A 23166-nucleotide genomic window follows, 5' to 3' on the forward strand; every position below is an offset into this window, starting at 1 on the left:
ATAGATGTGTGTGTGTGTGTGAGAGGGTGTGTGTGAGTCTGTGTGTGTGTGTGTGTGTGTGTGTGTGAGAGGGTGAGTGTGTGTGTGAGGGTGAGGGTGTGTCCTGTAAGTGTGTGTGTGTGGTGTGTAGTCGTGGTTCAGGGCCAGCAGAGCTGCAGGACTCCCCTGGCCAGCTGCAGTATTCAGCAGCCCTGTGACAACTTTCCAGCCTGGTGACACACACACTTACACACAGTGCAGTGCAAAACTCTTGGCCTTTCATTTTTCTTGTGTTCTCACGTGAGTTCAATCTGAAATGTTTATGTCTTTTGTATTTTTGGCGGCAGTATAAAAGTGCAATGTTGAGAAAAACGATTTGATTCGTCTTTTCATTTCTTATAGCATTTTTGCTGTGCTGATTTTGTGGCAAAGACATTCGTACAGTTCTGTATATAGTATACATACATACATACATATATACTGCTCCAAAAAAGGAATGCTGAAAACACAAAATATTATGTTGGATATCTACACGGATATGGACAGTTCAATGTCTTAGGAACACAAGGATGCCAACACCTTTTGATTGAAATAAAAGTTTTCATCCTAGAGGGGCCTTATTGTATAGACACTCCGAAAATCAAAGTGAAAAAATGATGAGGCAGGCTAGTCCATTTTGCCAAGATTCAATTTCTGCAACTCAAAATGCTTCTCAATAACTTGTGTGGCACCCACGTGCTTGTGTGCATGCTTGACAACGTCGCGGCGTGCTCCTAATGAGACGACAGATGGTGTCTTGTGGGATGTCCTCCCAGATCTGTCGAAGGGCATCAGAAGCAACCTGGCGGCGTCTGATGGACCGAAACATTATGTCCCAGAGGTGTTCTATCGGGGTTTAGGTCAGGTGATCGTGAGGGCCATTCAATTGTATCCATTCCTTCATCCGCCAGGGACTGCCTGCATACTCTTGCCACGTGAGGACGGGCATTGTCGTGCATCAGGGGGAACCCAGGACCTACTGCACCAGCGTAGGGTCTGACCATGGCTTCAAGGATTTCATCCCGATACCTAGTGGCAGTCAGACTGCCGTTCTCTAGCCTGTCAAGGCCTGTGCGTCCCTCCATGGACATGCCTCCCCAGACCATCGCTGACCCACCGCCAAACCGGTCATGCTGAACGATGTTGCAGGCAGCTCTCCTTGGCTTCTCCACACCCTTTCGCGTCCATCACAGGTGCTCAGGGTGAACCTGCTCTCGTCTGTGAAAAGCACACAGGGCGCCAGGGGCGGACATGCCAGTTCTGGTGTTCTATAGCAAATGCCAATGGAGCTCCACGGTGCAGGGCAGTGAGCACAGGGCACACTGCGGGCCGTCGCGCCCTGAGGCCGCCCTCATGAAGTCTGTTTCGGATTGTTCGGGCAGAGACATTCACACCAGTGGCTTGCTGGAGGTCATTCTGTAGGGCTCAGGCAGTGCTCACTCTGTTCCTCCTTGCACAAAGCAGCAGATATCAGTCCTGCTGATGGGTTGAGGACCTTGTACGGCCCTGTCCAGCTCTCTTAGAGTAACTGCCTGTCTCCTGGAATCTCCTCCATCTTCTGGAGATTCTACTGACCAGATTGTTATCAGAGAAGTGCAATTTAATTCATGCCATACCCTGATAAAAAAGGGTTCCTTTAATATTTTTGAGCAGTGTATACACACACACACACACACACACACATAAATATATAGTACACACACACAGCTGCATGGATTGTTGAACACATGCACACACAAATGCAAAATGGTAGCCGTGTGTTTGGACAGATGATGTGTCAGTAGTGACTTCAAGGACGATGGGAGAGGAGGAGAAAGATAGAAGTAGATACCCCAGGCCCTCTGAGGGACTCTGGGCCCTGCCTTCTTGAAATACACACACACAAACACACATATACACACACACACAAACACACACTCAAACACACAAACACAAATAATATCTGACATATTTGTCCTATTTTAGTGGAGGGTTTATTTAATGTAGTCTAATTTGAGGAGTCCTGTTTTGTCAGATGCCTGCGTTGGACAGAGTCCAGAACGACAGTCACCTTTGCAGCCTCCAGCCTCCAGCCTTACACGCTGTGACATTTAACACACATGCACTGGTTTCCAGTTTGCTGCTGCAGTTAAATCAAGGACGTGGACCCCAAACACCACATCCTGGTGTGTAACAGCATCAATCAGCCCTCACAGCCAGTGTAGGGAGACTGATATCCCTCCTGTGGGAGCTGCGGACCTCAGGGACCACAACCACTCCAATGTCAACGCCTGGACTCGTGTCAGGGCCATACATCACGCATGTGTTTATGCATGTCTATGCACATGTCTGGGCCTGTTTGATCTATGAATCTTGTATCGACCGGCCGGTGATGAGAGTTGGATTGATCGAGGAGAAGTGCACACGTACACACACACCCGTGGGCGCAGCTGTGTTTTACTTACTACTGGGCGGAGTCGTTGAGCTGGTACTCGCGGGCGCGGCTGAAGCACTCCTGGATGGCCGTGTCGGACCACAGGCGTATCATGGCGCCCAGCAGCTCGGGGGAGTAGGGCTCCGTGTCCTCCATGCGGCTCACCACGTCACACACCATCTTAGCATCCGCCTGCCCGGCACAGAGGACACAGGTTACGCACACTGCACGCACACTGCACGCACACTGCACGCACACTGCACGCACACTGCACGCACAGTGCACGCACACTGCACGCACACTGCACGCACACTGCACGCACTCTGTACGCACTCTGTACGCACTCTGCACGCACACTGTAAACCCTCTGTACACACACTGCACGCACACTGCACGCACACTGCACGCACTCTGTACGCACACTGCACACACTCTGCACGCACACTGTACACACTCTGTACGCACTCTGTACGCACTCTGTACGCACACTGCACGCACACTGCACGCACACTGCACGCACACTGCACGCACACTGCACGCACTCTGTACGCACTCTGTACGCACTCTGTACGCACACTGCACGCACTCTGTACGCACTCTGTACGCACATTTCACGCACACTGTAAACCCTCTGTACGCACACTGCACACACACTGCATGCACACTGTACACACACTGCACGCACACTGTACAAAGTGGTTCAGGGGGTACGCGGGAGAAAATTTGATTTGCGTTTTCAAAGTGAAAAAAATAATATATATACCGGATTTTTCGGAATATAAAGCACACTTAAAAGGCTTTAATTTTTTATAACGACGCCTTATAATCCGGAGCGCTTTGTATATGGATTACTTCTGGTTGTGCTTAATGACCTCAAAGCGATTTTGTTTGGTACACCGTGCGTAATCGCGGTGTAATACATACTGTGCTTCACCATAATATTACAGTGTGTGTGTATAAGGACCCCAAAATGGCACCTGTCAAGAGACACGCTTACGACGCGGACTTTAAACTCAAGGCTATCAGTCACGCAGTGGAACATGGGAATAGAGCAGCTGCGAGAGAATTCAACATTAACGTTTGGTGTAGCGGTAGGCTTTCAGACAATTTTTTTACATGTTACAACTGAACAAGGTTGAATACGCTCATTAACGTTTGAACAATGTGGAGAGTTATTGTGTATACGCTCATTAACGTTTGAACAATGTGGAGAGTTATTGTGAACACGTTTAAAAAAGTTTGACTGACCTATCTGACTGTTTTGTTTCACTTAATGCGCCTTATAGTCCGGTGCGTTCATATATGAAAAAAAAGAAGAGAATAGGCCGTTCATTGACAGTGCGCCTTTTAATCCAGTGCGCCCTATAGTGCAGAAAATACGGCTGTAACAATTTCAAACTGCAGTCAGCCGTGGATATGGTCGGGGCAATGCCGTGGGAAAAGGCAAAAAAAAACTCTACGGACAAAGCCTTCATCAAACAACACAGTTTCACTGCGTATCAGTGACATGGCAGAGGACGTTTCAAAACAGCTACTAAGGTGATCATTTCTGGCTGAACTCCGCTCCGACCACGTCCCCCTTTTCAAATTCAACGCACACACTCCTGCACACTATTTCGTTTATTTATGTCCTTAGAGTTAAACGTTGTTCTTAGTTTGTGTTCTTCCGGCGTTTGACGCTAAGTACCTTGGTTTTCAGCTGTTTTGACTTGTCTGAGTTAAATAGGGTGATTTCAGGTAATGTGGGACATTTTTTGGTAGAGGCTCCAGTAGACTGTTAACTCGCCCCAGTGGTGTTTCTGTAAATGGTTTTAGGGCTTAGGAACTTTTTCATGTTGGAATGAAATGGGAACACACAATATTTTAGAAGCTACAGACTTTCAAACATAACATGACCCCCTCTCTCACTCAGGCAGCATTTTCAGGTAATGTGGGACAGCTTGTCTGGTAAAGTGGGACAGTCATCGTCTCTCAGCCTAGTCTGCTGATATAATAATAATGAGTTTATATACAACAATGCTAGGTGCAAGGGTGTGGCAAGATTCATTTAGTTGTGGGGTTTGACTTATACAATAGGCATGAAGTGTAACTGATGTAAACCTTTCTGATCTGCAATCTATGTGCTAGCTAGCTAGACCCGCTGCGTTAGAATTTTGTTGGACTAGCGTTAGCGGTCACGCTTACAAGTCTGAAAGCGCTGGTTTGATGACAGTGTAAGTTGTTATTTAGTTGGGAACTTAAGTGCAGTATGATGCATTGGTATTAAACATTTGAGAACTGTCGAATTAACTTACTTTTATAGCATAAACACAGCATTACTAGATCCCACTTTACCTGAGAAATGCTGTCCAACATTACCTGACATGATAAGGTAATGTGGGACAGTCACATAAAATGTTTTTTTTTTCTTCTAACTAAGCATTATTTTACACATTTTTGTGTGTGTTTCAATCAGTGGTTAAACCCCTTCAATATGCTGCAATAGTACTCATTGTAACTTAATTTAAATTCCTTTGCCAGCCTTATCATTGAGAAATATATAATACCGCTGAACTTTCGATGCGTTTTTTCTGTATAGACCTCTTGTCAAACCAGATCACGCCTACTCTGATGATGTCAGACAAATACAAACCACTGCATAGTGACTAGAAGTGTTATATTTACGAGTCAACATCAGCTCTGGTGATTGGATGTCGGTTTTGCACATATTAAATCATCAAAATGCATAACTGTCCCACTTTACCTGATGTCCCACATTACCTGAACTCACCCTAGTTATTCCCGTTAAACCCCTAAGTGAGTTAGTTCGACCTCCTTGTTTGTTTCTCATTTCCCTTTACCTGGTTGTATTGCCAATAAAACTCTGTTTGATCTAAATTTCTGTCAGAGTCCTTACATCCCTGACAATTTCACAGATTCAAGTGCTATAGGCTGTTATATGTGCGCGGGGGGAGGGGGAGGGGTGGCGGCAGCGGTTACTAACATGAAAAAAAACATGGGGGGGGGGGGGTACATCGATGGAGATTGAATGTCTGAAGGGGTACGGGACTGTACAAAGTTTGGGAACCACATACCCTATAAATACACTATACACACACTTTACATACACTATACACACTATACATACCCTATAAATACACTATACACACACTTTACATACACTTTACCTACACTATACACACTATACATACCCTACAAATACACTATACACCATATACACACACTATACATACACTTCTGTATGCATACCCTTTTCACCTACAATTCATACACACATTATATGTCCAATGTATGTCCAATACACAATCTATGCGTTAACCTTCCAACTCTATAGGACTGACAACTGCACACACAGCATCCTGGTATAATAGCAGCAAATGATGATGGCATCACACACTGCATTAATACACACACACTCACGCAAACAGACACACACACATGTACACAGCAAATAGAGTTTATGTAAGGTTACGTCCTTCAGATGCGTTTTCCTGAATGCTGCAGTTTCCGGCGCTCAGATAACATACTTCTATAGTTACAGAGTAAATCAAAAATACAGCTATCTGATCTCACCACTGAACACAATCTGTTTTGGTTGCAGCAATATCAACAACTGTAGTTCTGCAGGGGGGGGGGGGGGGGGGGGGGCTGTGGCTCTACAAGTGACCCTGATCTGTGCTCAACCACACACACGGTTACACACATGTTCACACACACACACGCACACACACACATGGTTACACGCACACACACACACACTCTCTCTTTGGATCTAATTGAACTGTTAAATGTACAGTAAGGTTCTTGGAGAAGGAGTGTATTTCTGCCCAACCTAACGACCCCCCATTGCTTGACCAGAAAACCCTAGAGCGTTAACTCAATTACTGAAGGAGTGTCCTGTGTGTGTGTGTGTGTGCGTGTGCCCTCCTGATCCCACTGCAGCTGCTGGTCCCGCCCGCATCCTGTGGGCTGAGTGATTAGTCCAGAATGAAACTCGAGGCGCACACACACACACACAAATGCAGAGAGAAGGGGAGGGGTAAACATAAACAAGAGGGAAGCCTTAGTGCAGCTTTCCGGTCTGAGGAAGATGGAATGAAGGGAGGAGGAAAAGGAAGAGGTTTATTGACGTGTGAACAACGTGTATGTGTTGTGTACACTTCACCTGACAAACGCCTCAAACACAAGAGACCTACGCCTACGTGAACAGTAAGCCTAACTATTTGATAGATCTCTAGGCATGCGCACAGGCAGGTGTCATGTGTGATTCGCATACTGACACTATTGCGCAGCACGAAAACTAGGGCTGCACAATGAATCACATTTTTATCACGATTTTGGCTTCCCATGATCGAAGTTGCGTGATCGAGAGATATTTAAAATGCGTCATTCCGTTCTTAGTATCAACATTTTTTTTTTTTGCTACCTAAAATATATTTACACAATGGAAAATAGTGCCCTGTTGAAGTTCTGCTACATTTTCTTTATTGTTTTCTTTATTTATTTGTATTTATTCTTTGAGAAGATGCACTGAATTTTGGTGAATAAGAGGACCCACTTTATTTTGATGCACATGTTTGTACATTTGCAGGAATGTAGCACAATATGGATGTGAAAGCAGTTATAATTAGCCTGTGTGAAATTAACATTTGTTTTGGTTAAAATCAGCAAATAATCGTGATCATTAATCATGATCAATATTGATCAAAATAATCGTGAGTATCATTTTGGCCATTATCATGCAGTCCTAACAGAAACCTGCAAACACATGCCCGTATAGATGCGTGAACTCTTTCGAAAATGAACTTGCCTTGGGTCAATTATTCATGTTCTAATGTTAGTCAGTGATTGTTGCATTTGAATATTTCAATTCTGTCCCTTCATTCAGCTAAATGTATTACAGACTAAAGTCAGTTACGCCACATAAACAGTAAGTCTTACAGTTTGATCGATATCTAAGCGTGGCACGGGCAGGTGTTATGTGTGCTGCGCGTACTGACACTATTGCGCAGCCCAGTAACGCCTGCAAACACGTGCCCGCCCAGACGCGTGAGCTATTAAGGCATGGCTTAGATTGCTGTTTTGTAATTGATGTTTTCAATGCACACATGACACCTTCCTGTGCGCACAGCCGCACGCCTTATCAAGTGGAATATGCACAAATGACGCCCTGTTATTACGCACACCAAATATTCTTTCAAACTGTAAGGTGTAGTAGGCTATTCATTCTGCGCATTCTAAAACTTGCCAGAGTAGCCCACGCATTATTCACCCGTATCAGGTATGCGTTGAACGCACTGTGCGCAGCTACGCTGTCACTGATTACACCCCATAGTGTGTGTGTGTTTGTATGTGTTGGCAGGTGCGTGTGCGTGCATATTGACAGGTGTGTGTATTTGTGTGTGTGCGCTCGTGAATGTGTGTGTGTTGGCAGGTGTGTGTGCGTGCATATTGACAGGTGTGTGTATTTGTGTGTGTGCGCTCGTGAATGTGTGTGTGTTGGCAGGTGTGTGTGTGTGAGTGTATGTCAGTGGCCATGTGTATGCACACTCTAGAGTAAGACTCGACTTTCCTAAACCCCAGCCGCTACCTTGGACACATCATCACCATGACGACAGGCCTACCCTGGCCTGTCACTCACATCCCCAGCTGCCTCCATACCAGCAGGGTAAAAGGTCAGGCCTGGTTCATGTCTCTCTTACTCTCTCTCGCTCTTCCTGTCTTTGTCTTTGTCTCCGTCTCCCTCTCCCTCTCTCTCTCTCTCTCTTCCTCTCTCTCTCTTCCTCTCTCTCTCTCTTCCTCTCTCTCTGTCTCTCTCTCTCTCTCTCTCTCTCTCTCTCTCTCAGAGAGAGCTCTGTGGTTGATCAATACTAGGAATTGATAATCGTCTACACTCTGAAGACACAGAGAGATTGAGTAGAAATCCAGAGAGAGCTCTACTTGCTCACACACAGACACACAGACACACTCACTGACACATCCACCCACCCACGCACACCAGTTGGATGGAGCTCAGGTCTGTATAACCTGGTCTGTATAACCTGGTCTGTATGACCTGGTCTGTATGACCTGGTCTGTATAACCTGGTCTGTATAACCTGGTCTGTATGACCTGGTCTGTATAACCTGGTCTGTATGACCTGGTCAGTATGACCTGGTCTGTATGACCTAGTCTGTATGACCTGGTCTGTATGACCTGGTCTGTATGACCTGGTCTGTATGACCTGGTCTGTATGACCTGGTCTGTATGACCTAGTCTGTATGACCTGGTCTGTATGACCTGGTCTGTATGACCTGGTCTGTATGACCAAGTCTGTATGACCTGGTCTGTATAACCTGGTTTGTATGACCTGGTCTGTATGACCTAGTCTGTATGACCTAGTCTGTATGACCTGGTCTGTATAACCTGGTCTGTATGACCTAGTCTGTATGATTGCGCGATTGACCAATAATAGGCATGATAGCAAGCCTGGGCGCATGACGACATAGGACACACACACACACTTGCGCGGCCCTGGTACCTGGAGGATAGACTGGGGGAGGGTGTGGGAGGCACCTTCCCCGAGAGCAGAGCCCCAGGGAGGCTGGCACCGTCCTGGCCTCCTGCCCTCGCTGAGGGATGAGGCCCTGGATAAAGCAGCCTTAGCATCAGAGGCTGGGAAGTATTACACTCTATCTTAAGCTGTCTCCCTCCCTCCCTCGCTCGCTCCCTCCCTCTCTCTTTATCTGTGTCGCTCTCTCCCTCTGTTTATCAGTTTCTCTCTCTCTTTACTGGTCTCCACTCTCTCCATCTCTCACTAATTCAGTTCAGTTCAACATGCTTTATTGGCAAAGCAGTCCACAGTGAAGGGACAATATATTTATGTCAACACATATCATAACGTAACAAAGGTATAACTGACAATCTCTATCTGTCTCTCTCTCCATCTTTCTCTCTATCTCTCTCCCTCCCCCCCCCTCTCTCTCTCTCTCAGGTTCCTACAAGGGTGGGCCAGAGAGTGTCTCTCTTTCTCTTTTCATACGGCTCTCTCTCTCTCTGTGTCTGCTGTACAGTGGTACCGCAGTAGAGTGGAGCCGATCAGCCGAGAGCTATCTATCCAGCTACAGTGACAGAGGCAGGCCTGTTTTACCTGCTAATAAGGCCAGGCAGACTGGTCTACTTCCCAGAGAGATGTGAACCCCCCCCCCACACACACACACACACACACCGCTGCCCTTGTTCAGATCAGGATTAAATCAACAGTTGTAGCGGGCTAAATGGCTGTGTTAAGTGAGATTATGATAATCCCGTCTCAAACATGCTCCCCCTGGGCTGCTGGCTGGTGCTGGACTGGGACAGGCAGGCAGGCAGGGTGCCAGGACACACAGGGAGGGGAGCACAGATAGAGAGACATACGGAGAGAGAGGGAGAGAGACATACAGAGAGACAGAGAGAGGGAGAGAGACAGATAGAGAGACATACAGAGAGGGAGGCAGAGAGAGACAGAGAGAGGGAGAGAGAGACAAATAGAGAGACATACAGACAGACAGAGACAGAGAGAGAGAGACAGTCAGAGAGACAGAGAGGGAGAGAGAGGGAGAGAGACAGATAGAGAGACAGAGAGGGAGAGAGAGGGAGAGAGACAGATAGAGAGATATACAGAGAGGGAGACAGAGAGACAGAGAGACAGAGAAAGGGAGAGAGAGACAGATAGAGAGACATACAGACAGACAGACAGACAGAGAGACAGAAAGAGAGGGAGAGACAGACAGAGAGACAGACAGAGAGAGAGGGAGAGACAGACAGAGAGACAGACAGAGAGACAGACAGAGAGACAGACAGAGAGACAGACAGTGTTCCCCAGGCGTGGAGCAGCTCTTCAGGGAGGGGCTTCAGACACACATGGCTGGACAGGCAGACAGGCGGTCTGTCCTCTCTCAGAGGGCTGAACACAGGACCAGCCAGGCCCCCAGAACACACAGGACCAGCCAGGCCCCCAGAACGCACCTGGACACACGGTTCACTGCAGGCATCTCCACACCCCAGAGAAGCGATTGACTCAGGTCCATGGACTGAAGTGAAGGGGTTACAGGCTCGCCCTCTACTGCATACAGTCCTCACACACCGCAACCCTGCACAACCAGTATGGAGGGACGCAGTGGCGGTTCTAGACACATTTTACTGGAGGGTCCAAGGGGGGGGGGGGTAGGTTAGTGTTTAATCAGAGGGGCAAAAAGGATGCAATTTCCCCTCCTGGTTTCATGATGACTACTAGAAGAAGAAAAATGTGTAAAAAAAAGATTTAAAAAAATTTAATAATATTCAGTTAGCTCACGGGAGCCACAAGGGGGCCAGGGACATTTTTACAGGGGCACTGGCCCCTGTAGGCCCCCGTGTAGAACCGCCCCCTGGAGGGACGAATGCGTGTGTGCTGAGTGTGCCCTTCACTGTGGTGTCACAGAGTGTTTGAGGTGACGTCAACAGTTCTCAGAGATTTGATTGAAGTTCAAAAACAATGCTGTTTAGTCTCGCCTTCCTCCCTCTTTCCCTCCCTCTTTCCCTCCCTCCCCCATCTTGCTCCCCTCACACCTCTCATTTGTCCATCCCTTGGTTTTCCTGCTGTCACTGCCATTTCTCTTTTCAGTTCTTTCCCTCACCCTTCCCTGTCCTCTGTATCCTCCTCTGGCTTTCCTTTCCTCCCCGTCTCCTCTCTCCTACCCCTCTGCTCCCCCTCTCCTCTCTCCTACCCCTCTGCTCCCCCTCTCCTCTCTCCTACCCCTCTGCTCCCCTCTCTCTCCCTGCCCCTCTCTCCCTTTATCTCCCTCCCCCTCTCCCTCTCCCCCCCTCTCTCTATCCCCCCTCTCTCTCCCTTTCTCTCTCTCTATCTCTATCCCCCTCTCTTTCATTCTCATCCTCTCTGTCTCCCTCTACCCTTCCCCTTCTCTCTTTATCTCCTCTTTTCTCTCTCCTCCTCTCTCTTTCTCTCCCTCCCCCTCTCTCTCCCTCTCATCCTCTCATCCTCTTCTCTCCCTCCTCCCCTTTCTCTCTCTCCCTCCCTCTCCCCTCTCTCTTTCTCTCTCACCCCCGCTCCCTCCCTCTCCCCTATCTCTTTCTCTCCCTAACCCCTCTCTCTCCCCCTCCCCCTCTTTCTCCCTCTCCCCTGTCTTTCTCTCACACCCTCTCTCTCTCTCCACACAGCAGGAGCAGCAAACGACAAGAACCTCTAATATCTGTACCCCTCCTCCATCCCTGCCAGCAGGCTCTTCACTTCATTATCATCTCTCTGTCTTTCCCTCCCTCGCTCCCAGGGCCCTCCCTCCCTCTCCACTCCTCCGCATCATGTGACAGCCTGTTCCAGTTGCCATGGTTACCAGGCTCTTCCTGGGGAATGCGATCTTGAGTCTGATTTTCTATTCTCCCTCCCTCTTTCTCTTGCTCACACACACAGTACCCCACCCTGAGTCTGTTTGTCACTCAACCCATCTTCTCTCTCCCTCCTCCTCCTCTCTTCTTTCTCCTCTCCTCCTCGCCTCCTTCTCCTTTCTCTTCCTTCCTTCCTTCCGTCCTTCCTTCCACCATCTCCTCTCTCTCCCTCCTCTTCTTCTCCTCCTCACCTCCTCCATCTCCTCTCTCGCTCCTCCTCCTCTCCTCCTTCTCCTCTCCTCCATCTCCTCTCTCATTCCTCTTCTTCTCCTTATCCTCTCTCGCTCCTCCTCCTCTCTTCCTTCTCCTCTCTCCCTCCTCTTCCTCTCCTCCTTCTCCTCTCTCTACCTACTCCTCCTTTCCTCCTCCTCTGCTCCTTCTCCTCTCTCCCTCCTCCTCCTCTCCTCCTTCTCCTCTCTACCTACTCCTCCTTTCCTCCTCCTCTCTACCTCCTCCTCTCTTCCTTCTCCTCTCTCCCTCCTCCTTCTCTCCTCCCCCCCCTCTCTCTCTGCCTTCTATGGCCGCATTTGAATAATTGATCTGATGAAATATTTAACTTATTCTGCTTTCCTGCTATGCCTCTACTTTGTGTTTTGGCTGTGTCGTGTGTATGTGTGTGTGTGTGTGTACAGCGTTGTAGGGGGCATTTAAACAACAAGGAGAGTCCAGTACCACACCCACTTGAACCATTGCAGTAGAAGATACGAGCTGCACACTTGTGCTAGCCCACACCATCAGGGAAGGAAGAGAAGATCTTCCATAAACACTTCCTGCTTCTCTCACTCTCTCTCTCTCTCTCTCTCTCTCTCTCTCTCTCTCTCTCTCTCTCTCTCTCTCTCTCTCTCTCTCTCTCTCTCTCTCTCTCTCTCGCTCTCTCTCTCTCTCTCTCTCTCTCGCTCTCTCTCTCTCTCTCGCTCCATGGGTTTTACAGAGCGCTCAAGGTTTGCTTGCTGACTGGAGATGTGGAGGGGAATGCTTCTGGGTTTTTCAAGGGTATTGCCTCATTATTGCAGGGGTTGTTGTTTTGGGATTACAATGTAAACACGTTCAAAGAGCATGTGATTTGGAATGATAAAAGAGAAACCTCGCTCTCTCTCTCCCTCTATTCTCCCTGTCTCTATCCTCCCTCTCTCCCTCTATTCTTCCTCCTTCTACTCCTCATCTCTCCCCCCCCCCCCTCTCTCTCTCTCTCACCCCCACACTCCCACCCCCTCTATCATAATCAGAGGAAGGCACAATAAAGGATTCCAAACACACTCAGGTAATCACATGTTGGAACAGGAGTGTGTCTACGTGGATTGGTGTGTGTGTGTGTGTGACGAGGGGACCTGAAGGACGGCAGCCCCTCCTCCCTCTGGGTTCTGAGGAGAACAGTGACCATAGGCAGCAAGCAGCCCTGAGCCAGGGATTGTGGGATGCGTCTCCGTGGTGACGGTGGGGGGGAGATGCATGATTGGTCAGACGTTTGTGGTGATAGGGTAACCGTGGAGATGAGTTACCAGGGAGATGTGACGCCATATGCCTGCATTAACCTGATTCCTGATCCATTCTGCGAGAACGTGACAGTGGGAGTGTGTGTGTGTGGACGTGTTTGTGTGTGTGTTTGGTTGTGTGTGTGTGTGCGTGAGTGTGTGTGTGTGTGTGTGTGTTTACAGCAGGTATGTCCTCCTCTGACTCCATCAGCACGTCAACATATCAAAAACCGGGTCACCCCACTGTACTGACCCAACCAACAGGAAAGCATTTCTGCTTCTCACCTGACCAATAGGAGGCTAGACAGACCCAGTTGAACTCTAGGTCCCCCCCATGCCCCCCCTCCCCCCAGGGGCATGAGCATGAAACTAGTCTCTAAAAGGTTGCTGCTCCGCCAGTGCAGTGCAGTAACTGTGATTACAGTGGACCGTGCCGTGAAAATGGGGTCACTTCTGAATCATTGATGAGCACAGTGCATGTGACCTCATGACCATGTATAACTGCTGGATCTGGTGGAAAACCTCTCTCTGTTTCTGTCTCTCTCTCCCTCTATCTCACTCTGACTGTCTCTCTCTCCCTGCCTGTCTCTGTAGCTCTCTCCATCTCTCTCTGCCTAACTCTTTCTCTGTATGTCTGAATGTCTCTCTCTCTCGCTCTCTGTCTCCTGTCTCTATGTCTCTCTGTCTCTCTGTCTCTCTGTCTCTCTCTCTGCCTGTCTTTCTCTCTCTTATCTGCCTGTTACTCTCTCCCTCTCTCTGCCCGCCAGGCCTCACCCTCATCCATCTACTGACTAAGACATAAGTCTAAGGCAGAATGTTTTGACTGAAGATGGATAGGGGGAGATATGGTGCTGGACTGTGTGTGTGTGTGTGTGTGTGAGCCTGCGGGTTGCGTTGCTGTGTCAGCTGAGCCCTGGCATTTATTAAAACGCTCTGTGGTTGGCTGACTGGCTGCTTCTGTCCGCTCACTGTTCCCTTACATACCTCTCTCTCTCTCTCTCTCTCTCTCTCTCTCTCTCACACTGTCTCTCTCTCTCTCTCTCTCACACTTTCTCTCTCTCTCTCTCTCTCTCTCTCTCTCTCTCACACTGTCTCTCTCTCTCTCTCTCTCTCTCTCTCTCTCTCTCTCTCTCTCTCTCTCTCTCTCTCTCTCTCTCTCTCTCTCTCACACACACTGTCTCTCACACTCACTAACTCTCTCTCTCTCACACACACTTTCTCCCCCTCCCTCTTTCCGTCCTTCTTCTGTCCCTTCGTTTTAGCTCTATTTCCCCCTCTCCCATCTCTTTTTCTTCAAACCTCACTTTTTTTTTTCCTCACACAAACTCTGTCTCTCTGAGTCTCTCTCTCTCTCTCTCTCTCATATCTTCACCTCTCTTTCAGTCTCTCACCATGCTCTGTCTCTCTCACTGTGTTTCTCACTGTCTGTATTTTTAGCAGCTCCTAGTTCTACCCTGGGTGAGACACCTTGGTGAGAAGCCATCTCTAGGTGTCACACTCTCTCCCCTCCCAACACCCCCCTGCTGGACCATACCATCTACCCCGCCCCCCTGGCTCTTCAGGCTCACTAGACTGTACCATTTTTACACTGCCCCCTTTCCCCCGGCTGCCCGCGAGTCTTCCTCCTGTCCCCCACGGCCCTGTCTTGGGTTAGCTCCGCAGAGATGGCCACGGGGTCGGGAAGGACCAGTAAACTAAATCAAATTAACCTTTGTCTGCCGCGAAACAACAAAATACAGGATGGGTGTTGGCCCTGTGCGTGGGAGTGTGCGTGCGCGTGCGTGAGGCTGGCTGGCAGAGAGGTAATTAGGCAGGGGTGTGTGGCTGGCCAGGTAGAACCAGAGGAACAAGAGGGGGAGGAACACGGGGGGAGGGGGGGGGGTATGTCTCTCTGTCTCGCAGTCACCATGTCCTTCTTATTGTCACCATGTCCACTTATCTCTCTCCTCTCTGTCTTCCCCAAAAGAACAGAAGGGGACGATGTGTCGGAAGAATTTCGCCTTACTTGGAACACAAAAACAGCAGCACTTGTACAGTAGGTAGGACCATAACAGTCATCCACCATGGAGGTATTGCTGGGGGGGTGGGGGTGGAGAGAGAGAGAAAGGGAGAGACAGAGAGAGTGAGAGAGGGTGAGAGGTATGGGAGGCATATTTAACAGGATAGTTGGAGGGAGGGACAGATAACAGAAAAGGAGGGGGGGAAGCTGGGAAGGATAACAGGAGAGAGGGTGAGAAAGTTTAGAGAAACAGCGAGGCCCGGGCCCCCTACAGAACGCTCCAGACCAATAGTCGGAGATCTCACGGTCACATGACCACAGCCCCTCTGTTACTCGCTGAGTGTCCAATGAGCCGGGTCACTACGGCAACCACCCGTTTCCAAGCAGCACGGAACAGCTTATGGAAAACTGAATAAAAAAGCCACCCAGAGAGGGAGAGAAGGGGAGGAGACAGAGAGCCCTGAAGACAGAGGGGAGAGAGAGAGAGACGGGGGAGGAGACAGAGAGCCCTGAAGACAGAGGGGAGAGAGAGAGAGACGGGGGAGGAGACAGAGAGCCCTGAAGACAGAGGGGAGAGAGAGAGAGACGGGGGAGGAGACAGAGAGCCCTGAAGACAGAGGGGAGAGAGAGAGAGACGGGGGAGGAGAGAGAGAGCCCTGAAGACAGAGGGGAGAGAGAGAGAGACGGGGGAGGAGAGAGAGGGGAGAAGAGAGGGAGACGGGGGAGGGAGGGGAGAGAGAGAAGAGAGGGAGATGGGGGAGGGAGGGGAGAGAGAGAAGGGAGGGAGATGGGGGAGGGAGGGGAGAGAGAGAAGGGAGGGAGACGGGGAGGGAGGGGAGAGAGAGAAGAGAGGGGAGAGAGAATTGAGGGAGAGAGAGAAACAGAGACAGAGCGACAGGGAACAGGACAAGATGGAAATGAACTTGATGGGAACACCCTGGCAAGAACAGGACGGTTGTAAGCAGTGAGAGCAAAGTGCTGCTTATCGTGTATGAAGAGGGACCTTGTTTCAGAGCGGGGCCTATATTTAAACCTGGCTGGGCTCACTGCATTAGGCCTGCTTGTGATAGCAGCCATTAAGATAAGAGCTGTTGAGTTAGATTATCTTATTGTCACAGTGAGTCTGAAGAGACACAAGGAGAGAGAGAAACAGAGAAACAGGAGGTAAAGAGAGAGCGATACACACAGAGAGTAAGAAAGAGAGAGACAAAGAGAGAGACAGAGAACAAGGGGGAGAGCCAGAGAGAGAGAGAGAGAGAGAGAGAGAGACAGGACATGTAGTTCCTTCATCAATGTCTTGTCCAGCTATAAATAACGCATCAACAGTGCTGTACCCTGCTCTCTGTCATACACAGAAACCCATCACATGCAGGTGTGTGCTTATGCATATTATGGTCCTTCAAGTCAGTGAGCGACGGTGTGTGACTGTGTGTGTGTGTGTGTGTGTGTATGTGTGCCATCCTGCAGCAGGAGAGAAAATGCACTCAGTCAGACTAAATTACACATAAGCACTGTAAGACACCATTTCCCTCATCTAGCATCGCACACCCACACTTATCTCTGCGCAGCCAGCTCCACCGGGAAACATTACACATCATTGACTCCTCAAGCGCAATTACGCTGTCAGCAGGGATCAAACCCAGGTCCCCTGCTCAAACCAGACCAAGGGGATACGCCCTACTCCGGTGAGAGTCTACTACCTCGACTGTAGACTAGATATGCATAGAATACGGATCGAGGATTCAACCCGAATCTCCATGATCAAAACAAACCCAATCACACCCGGACCAGGCCCCCCTCACATTATTAGTGAATTCAAATCAATCTGATGAAGGGTCACTTTTAAGAAAATGATGCGGCTTATTCTGCCCCAGCATGATGCATGTTGCCTGACTGTAATTAGTAACAGTTGCTGATGCTGTGTGTGTGTGTGTGTGTGTGTGTGTGTGCGTGTGTGTGTGTGTGGGTGTCAGCGGGGAGCTATGGCAGCAGTACAGTAGCTCAGCCCACGCTGCCACTCTGACTGATTGTATCTGGTGGGTCTCTGAAAGTAATAGTGCCATCCACTCTCCATGTAGCAGTGCTAACTGTCAGGGAGAGGAGAGGAGAGAGTGAGGGGGTAGGAGAGGAGAGGGGAAGGGAGGGAGGGAGGGAGGGAGGGAGGGAGGGAGGGAGGGAGGGAGGGAGGGAGGGAGGGAGGGAGGGAGGGAGGGAGGGAGGGAGGGAGGGAGGGAGGGAGGGAGGGAGGGAGGGAGGGAGGGAGGGAGGGAGGGAGGGAGGGAGGGAGGGGAGAGGAGGTAGAGTTTCAGACAACAGCCAAATGAGAATGTAAGTCGTCCAAATAATGAATCTGTCTGGCAGGAACCCAGAACAACAGATCGTCAGAAGGGCATAGTGTGGTTACTGAAGATGTGTGTGTGTGTGAGCTTTCTCAGGTGTGCCTGACTGTGCATCTGTGGGCACATAGGTGTGTGTGTGTGTGTGTACCACCCCTGGAAGATGGCCCATGATCTCAGCCTTCTGCAAAGCAGCAGCTCTGCACCAGCTGCCCAGCTGACTGGGCACTTCTAGAAAACATTAGTGTCCCTCCTCCTCTCCCCTCCCCCAGCCTTTCCCGACCTCCCCCACCACCCACTCCCCCTCCCCAGCCTCTTCCCGGCGTCCCCTCCTCCCCAGCCTCATCCCATCTTCCATCCCATAATGTCTTCTCTTCCCCGACCCGCCCCTTCTCTCTTCCCATCCCCCTCTCTCCGTCGTTGCGGGCATTCACTCCAGTTCTATTCAGACTACCCTCTCTCTCTTGCACACACGCACACACACACACACACACACACACACACACACACTGCTTTTAGCTGTTCCCCTACAGAGTTCTTCTCTAGAGGAAGGAAGAAGAAGGACTAACCCTAACCCACCGACCTGAATCCACTGTGTTGGTTTCACACACACACACACACACACACACACACACACAGAACCGTGGTGGAAGCATATCAAAAACAGAGAAGTGCCTCTCTGTTAATAAGATCAGGAGGTGAACGAGACCGGGTTAAACCAACCAGAAAAACAGTGACACACAGCTACTGGTTGGCAGATATCTGGGTCCTAAAGGATCAGGAGTTTTTAAACACCTGTGCTCTGATTGGTCGCACAGTGAGCGTCCGTTGGCACTCTAAGGTCGAGCTTTTCTCCTTTTGTGTCTGTGCTACAGGTGAAAAAAACATGAAGTAAAACATACTTGTCCGTAGGAACTGCATTGAAACACACCCAGCAAAGTCAGTAAACAAATGCAACTGTTAGAATGTATTTGTGACCAATGACTGTAAAAAGAGTGGACATAGTAACAGCCCCTCAAAAGTGAAGCCAAAACATCTCGATGGGCACCTGGTGGCTGGCTGCAGTATAGGTAATAAGTCCCGCCCCCTCCATGTTAGCATGTTTCGGATCAGTTTGTTTTTAATTCGTTATTTGACGTTAGAAAAAGGGGTTAGTGTGTGCTTGTGATTGGGTCGGGCGAGTGTTGATCGGGACCTCGATACCGCGGCTCCACCACTCGATCACCAGCGCACCAGCAGGTGGTAGCACCCGTATCCGGGATATTTTGGCTTCATTTTTGTACAGCTGGAGGAAACGTAGATATTGCCCCTTGAGTGTGACACAGTAGCTAGCTAGCTAGCCACGGTACACAACCCTAGGCCTGCCTGTTGTCTCCCAAAGGGCCCGGATGGGAGAGGCTGCTACAGGTATCTCTCAGAGAGATCTGTGTCAGTCTTAGTGGGTGAGAGTGAGACCGGAGACTTGCTCAGGGTCTTTAATAATTGACCACACCTATGAATAAGTTAACAGAGTCACTTGTCTCATACCAGGAACCTGTGAAAGCCAGGCGGCAGTGCAAACATTGATTTGTGTGTGTGTGTGGCTGGTGGTTTCAGAATAGTAAACAGGTCAGTGATGGCCCAGAGGCTGAACCTGGGCTCACTGTAAAGCTTGAAAACTCTCATTCAGTCACTCAGTCACTTATTCTCTCACTCTCTCTCTCTCTCTCTCTCTCTCTCTCTCTCTCTCTCTCTCTCTCTCTCTCTCTCTCTCTCTCTCTCTCTCTCTCTCTCTCTCTCTCTCTCTCTCTCTCTCTCTCTCTCTCTCTCTCTCTCACTCTCACTCTCACTCTCACTCTCACTCTCACTCTCACTCTCACTCTCTCTGTCACTCTGTCACTCTGTCACTCTGTCACTCTGTCACTCTGTCACACCCACTCACCCACTCACCCACTCACCCACTCACCCACTCACCCACTCACCCACTCACCCACTGTCTACGTCCCCCCTCTCCTCATAGTTGTCTGTAAACACTTGTGGTGGGAGGAGAGAAAAGAGAGGAGGAACACTAATATTGAGAGTCGAGACACGTTGGGGCTTTCTCTTATGTCACATCTCTCTCTCTCCTTCTCTCTCCCCCTCTCTCTCCCACACACACACACACACACAAGCACAGCCGCTCTCCACTGTGATCAATAGAGCAGCACTTAAGACTGCCACACAAGGAGCCTGGCTAAGGAGGCCAGCTCATTACATACACGCACACACACACACACACACACACACACACACACACACACACACACACACAGTCTTCTCACACACACACACACACACAAAATCACTAACAATCGAACACACAAAATCTTACTCATACATCCTCTCAAACTAGTAAAGCCTATAATTATGGGAATCTCATGGATAGATCAGTCAAAGAGCAGTGCTGATGAATAGGCTACCTCAGGGTTTGGCAACCTTTTTGACATTATAGTTGTAAGTGTTCATTTAAAGTGTTCTCGTTGATTAGTGTGCCATATTTTATTTTTATTTTGTATTCATCATTGATCTTATATAGCGCTTTCTACTACTCAGGGTACTCAAGGTCGCTTTACAGAGTCCAGCATTCATTCATACACAGTCAAACCAGTGGTGGTACAGAAGCAGGGCTGCCAATCAGCGCCTAAGGCCCCTCCTACCACCACCAACATTCATTACCTACATCCATTCACATTCATACGATGCATGTCTTTATGGTGGTGGGGGAAACCGGAGCACCCGGAGGGAACCCACACAGGCACGGGGAGAACATGCAAACTCCACACAGAAAGGGAGCGACCGGGGTTTGAACCAGGGACCTTCTTGCTGTGAGGTGACAGTGCTAACCACTGAGCCACTGTGCTGCCCCAATATCATGTACTAGCACAGCGTTGCAGAGCATGGAAACGCCGGGTCGCTATTTAGGTAAATGTCCGGTGAGAAAATTTTTAATTTTTAACTAATTTTTAAATTAGTTAGAAACTCTCTTGCGCGCTTCTTCGCCAGCATGCCAGTGATTAGGTTCAGATGTTGATGGCCGCTGCCCTGACATTTCTTTGCTCCTTGTCAGATTGTTCTACCTGGGCTTACTGGGCATTTTCCTTTTCCTTTTTGTCATGATGTATAATAACCCTACTTTTCCACTGTAAAATCAAATGACCAGGATTTTTCGATTTAGAAGGATGGATATATCAATAAATATATCAATATAGGCCTAGCTATAATTTGGCGGTACTGTAGGACAATCCGATAAGGTAGGACAAATGACAGAACATCGCCTCCTGCCCTACATGTTTGTCATAGTAACGGCAGGAGGCCGGCTGGTGTAGGTGGATCCCCTTGGGAGCACAACAACATGTACATCTTTATTGTCGGGTCACATTTCTTTCCAGCAGCCAGTACACCCTGACTGAGTCAACAACAGCAACCTGGGAAAGCACCACAGAAGAAGATACCAGCCAGTAAACAACCCTGCCATTTCCTGTACAGCTTGCAGCCTAGTTCAGACACAAACAGAACAAACAGATATGGAAGTGCTTCTGAAGCCTCAAAATCTTGACCATATAGAGACACTCTACGCCCGAGCCCCTATCCTGTCGGACTGGGCCAGTGGTCAGGTCACCACAACAATCGATAGCATTTAGCTCGCATCTCCTATCTGCCTGCAACGGTCGGCAACCTGGTTTACTGGGGTCACGGAAGCCCATCTCCCACAGTCATCACCACAGCTCCCATCTGCTGGCACCACCACTTAGCTGCCTTATCGACCGGGAAGAGAAGCAACAGTGGAGAAAAAACTAAACATGGATTGGATGGACGCTACATGGGTGTCCGACCGCCCCCCCCCTCCCCCCTCCCAGGAGGAATCCCAGCTTCAATATTCCATTATTCATCAGCAAGCAGATGCAGCTCTTTACTAAATCATGTAAGGCAACTCCCACTTACAAGATGAAGGGTGGGAGTGGGACTGGTATTGTCTGTAAATGGGACGAATATTAAGGGTTGGACTTTGACTGGGACTAGTGCTCTGAGGTGCTAGAGCTGGGGACAGGGATAGGGCTAGCTAGAAGACTATGACCAGGGCAATGGCTGGGGCTATATCAGGAGCTAAGACTGGGGCTGGAGATAGGGCTGGGGATAGGGCTGGGGCTGGGGATAGGGCTGAGGCTGGGGCTGGGGATAGGGCTGAGGCTGGGGATAGGGCTGGGGCTGGGGATAGGGCTGACGCTGGGGCTGGGGATAGGGCTGAGGCTGGGGATAGGCTGGGGATAGGGCTGGGGCTGGGGATAGGGCTGAGGCTGGGGATAGGGCTGGGGATAGGGCTGGGGATAGGGCTGGGGATAGGGCTGAGGCTGGGGATAGGGTTGGGGATAGGGCTGGGGATAGGGCTGGGAATAGGGCTGAGGCTGGGGATAGGGCTGGGGCTGGGGATAGGGCTGGGGATAGGGCTGGGGATAGGGCTGGGGCTGGGGCTGGGGATAGGCCTGAGGCTGGGGATAGGGCTGGGGCTGGGTTTGGGGATATGGCTGGGGATAGGGCTGGGGCTGGGGATAGGGCTGGGGATAGGGCTGGGGCTGGGGATAGGGCTGGGGATAGGGCTGAGGCTGGGGATAGGGCTGGGGCTGGGGATAGGGCTGGGGATAGGGCTGGGGCTGGGGATAGGGCTGGGGCTGGGGATAGGGCTGGGGATAGGGCTGGGGCTGGGGATAGGGCTGGGGCTGGGGATCGGGCTGAGGCTGGGGATAGGGCTGGGGATAGGGCTGGGGCTGGGGATAGGGCTGGGGCTGGGGATAGGGCTGTGGCTGGGGATAGGGCTGGGGATAGGGCTGGGGCTGGGGATAGGGCTGGGGATAGGGCTGAGGCTGGGGATAGGGCTGGGGCTGGGGATAGGGCTGGGGCTGGGGATAGGGCTGGGGATAGGGCTGGGGATAGGGCTGGGGCTGGGGATAGGGCTGGGGATAGGGCTGGGGATAGGGCTGGGGCTGGGGATAGGGCTGGGGCTGGGGATAGGGCTGGGGATAGGGCTGGGGCTGGGGCTGGGGATAGGGCTGGGGCTGGGGCTGGGGCTGGGGATAGGGCTGGACTGGACTGGAGCTCCAGCCGCCTGGTACTGATGTTAGCTCACAGGAAGAGAGGAGAGCACAGACAGTAGGGAGGTCTTTTGTAAGCAGCTCAAAATGGAGGATCCTTCCTGGCTGTAGTGTGTGTATCTGCTGTTCTGTGTTCCTTCTCATTTATATGCTATGCAAATACATCTCAACGAGGCTCCTTATCAGAGTAGAAAACACACACTCCATACAGGATATACACACACACACACACAGACACAGTGTGGCCATCTGAGCTGGACATTAGCTGTGATCAGTGCTGAGACTGAGCGTGTTTCCCACACAATGATGCATTTGTGCCAAGCCTGCTCTCTGCTGCTGCTACTCCAAGGTGCGCAGGTGTGCAGGTGTGTGTGTGTGTGTTTGTGCGAGTGTGTTTGACAAGACCCATGTCCTATGTTAA

The 23166-nt window shown here is 50.0% G+C and overlaps 1 protein-coding gene across 3 annotated transcripts in view; it reads right to left on the bottom strand.

Moving 5' to 3' along the window:
- The window catches only part of gnao1a (guanine nucleotide binding protein (G protein), alpha activating activity polypeptide O, a), a 66168-nt gene that overhangs the window by 13079 nt on the left and 29923 nt on the right, over positions 1-23166 (bottom strand). For all 3 annotated transcript variants that reach the window (XM_084671327.1, XM_084671325.1, XM_084671326.1), the window contains exon 4: positions 2463-2623. In XM_084671327.1, coding sequence (XP_084527453.1) covers positions 2463-2623 — 161 coding nt within the window. The remainder of the gene's footprint in view (positions 1-2462; positions 2624-23166) is intronic.

The sequence above is a fragment of the Hypomesus nipponensis genome, chromosome 14, assembly GCF_054491055.1.
Source record: "Hypomesus nipponensis isolate SF chromosome 14, ASM5449105v1, whole genome shotgun sequence".
In the NCBI taxonomy this organism is placed as follows: domain Eukaryota; kingdom Metazoa; phylum Chordata; class Actinopteri; order Osmeriformes; family Osmeridae; genus Hypomesus; species Hypomesus nipponensis.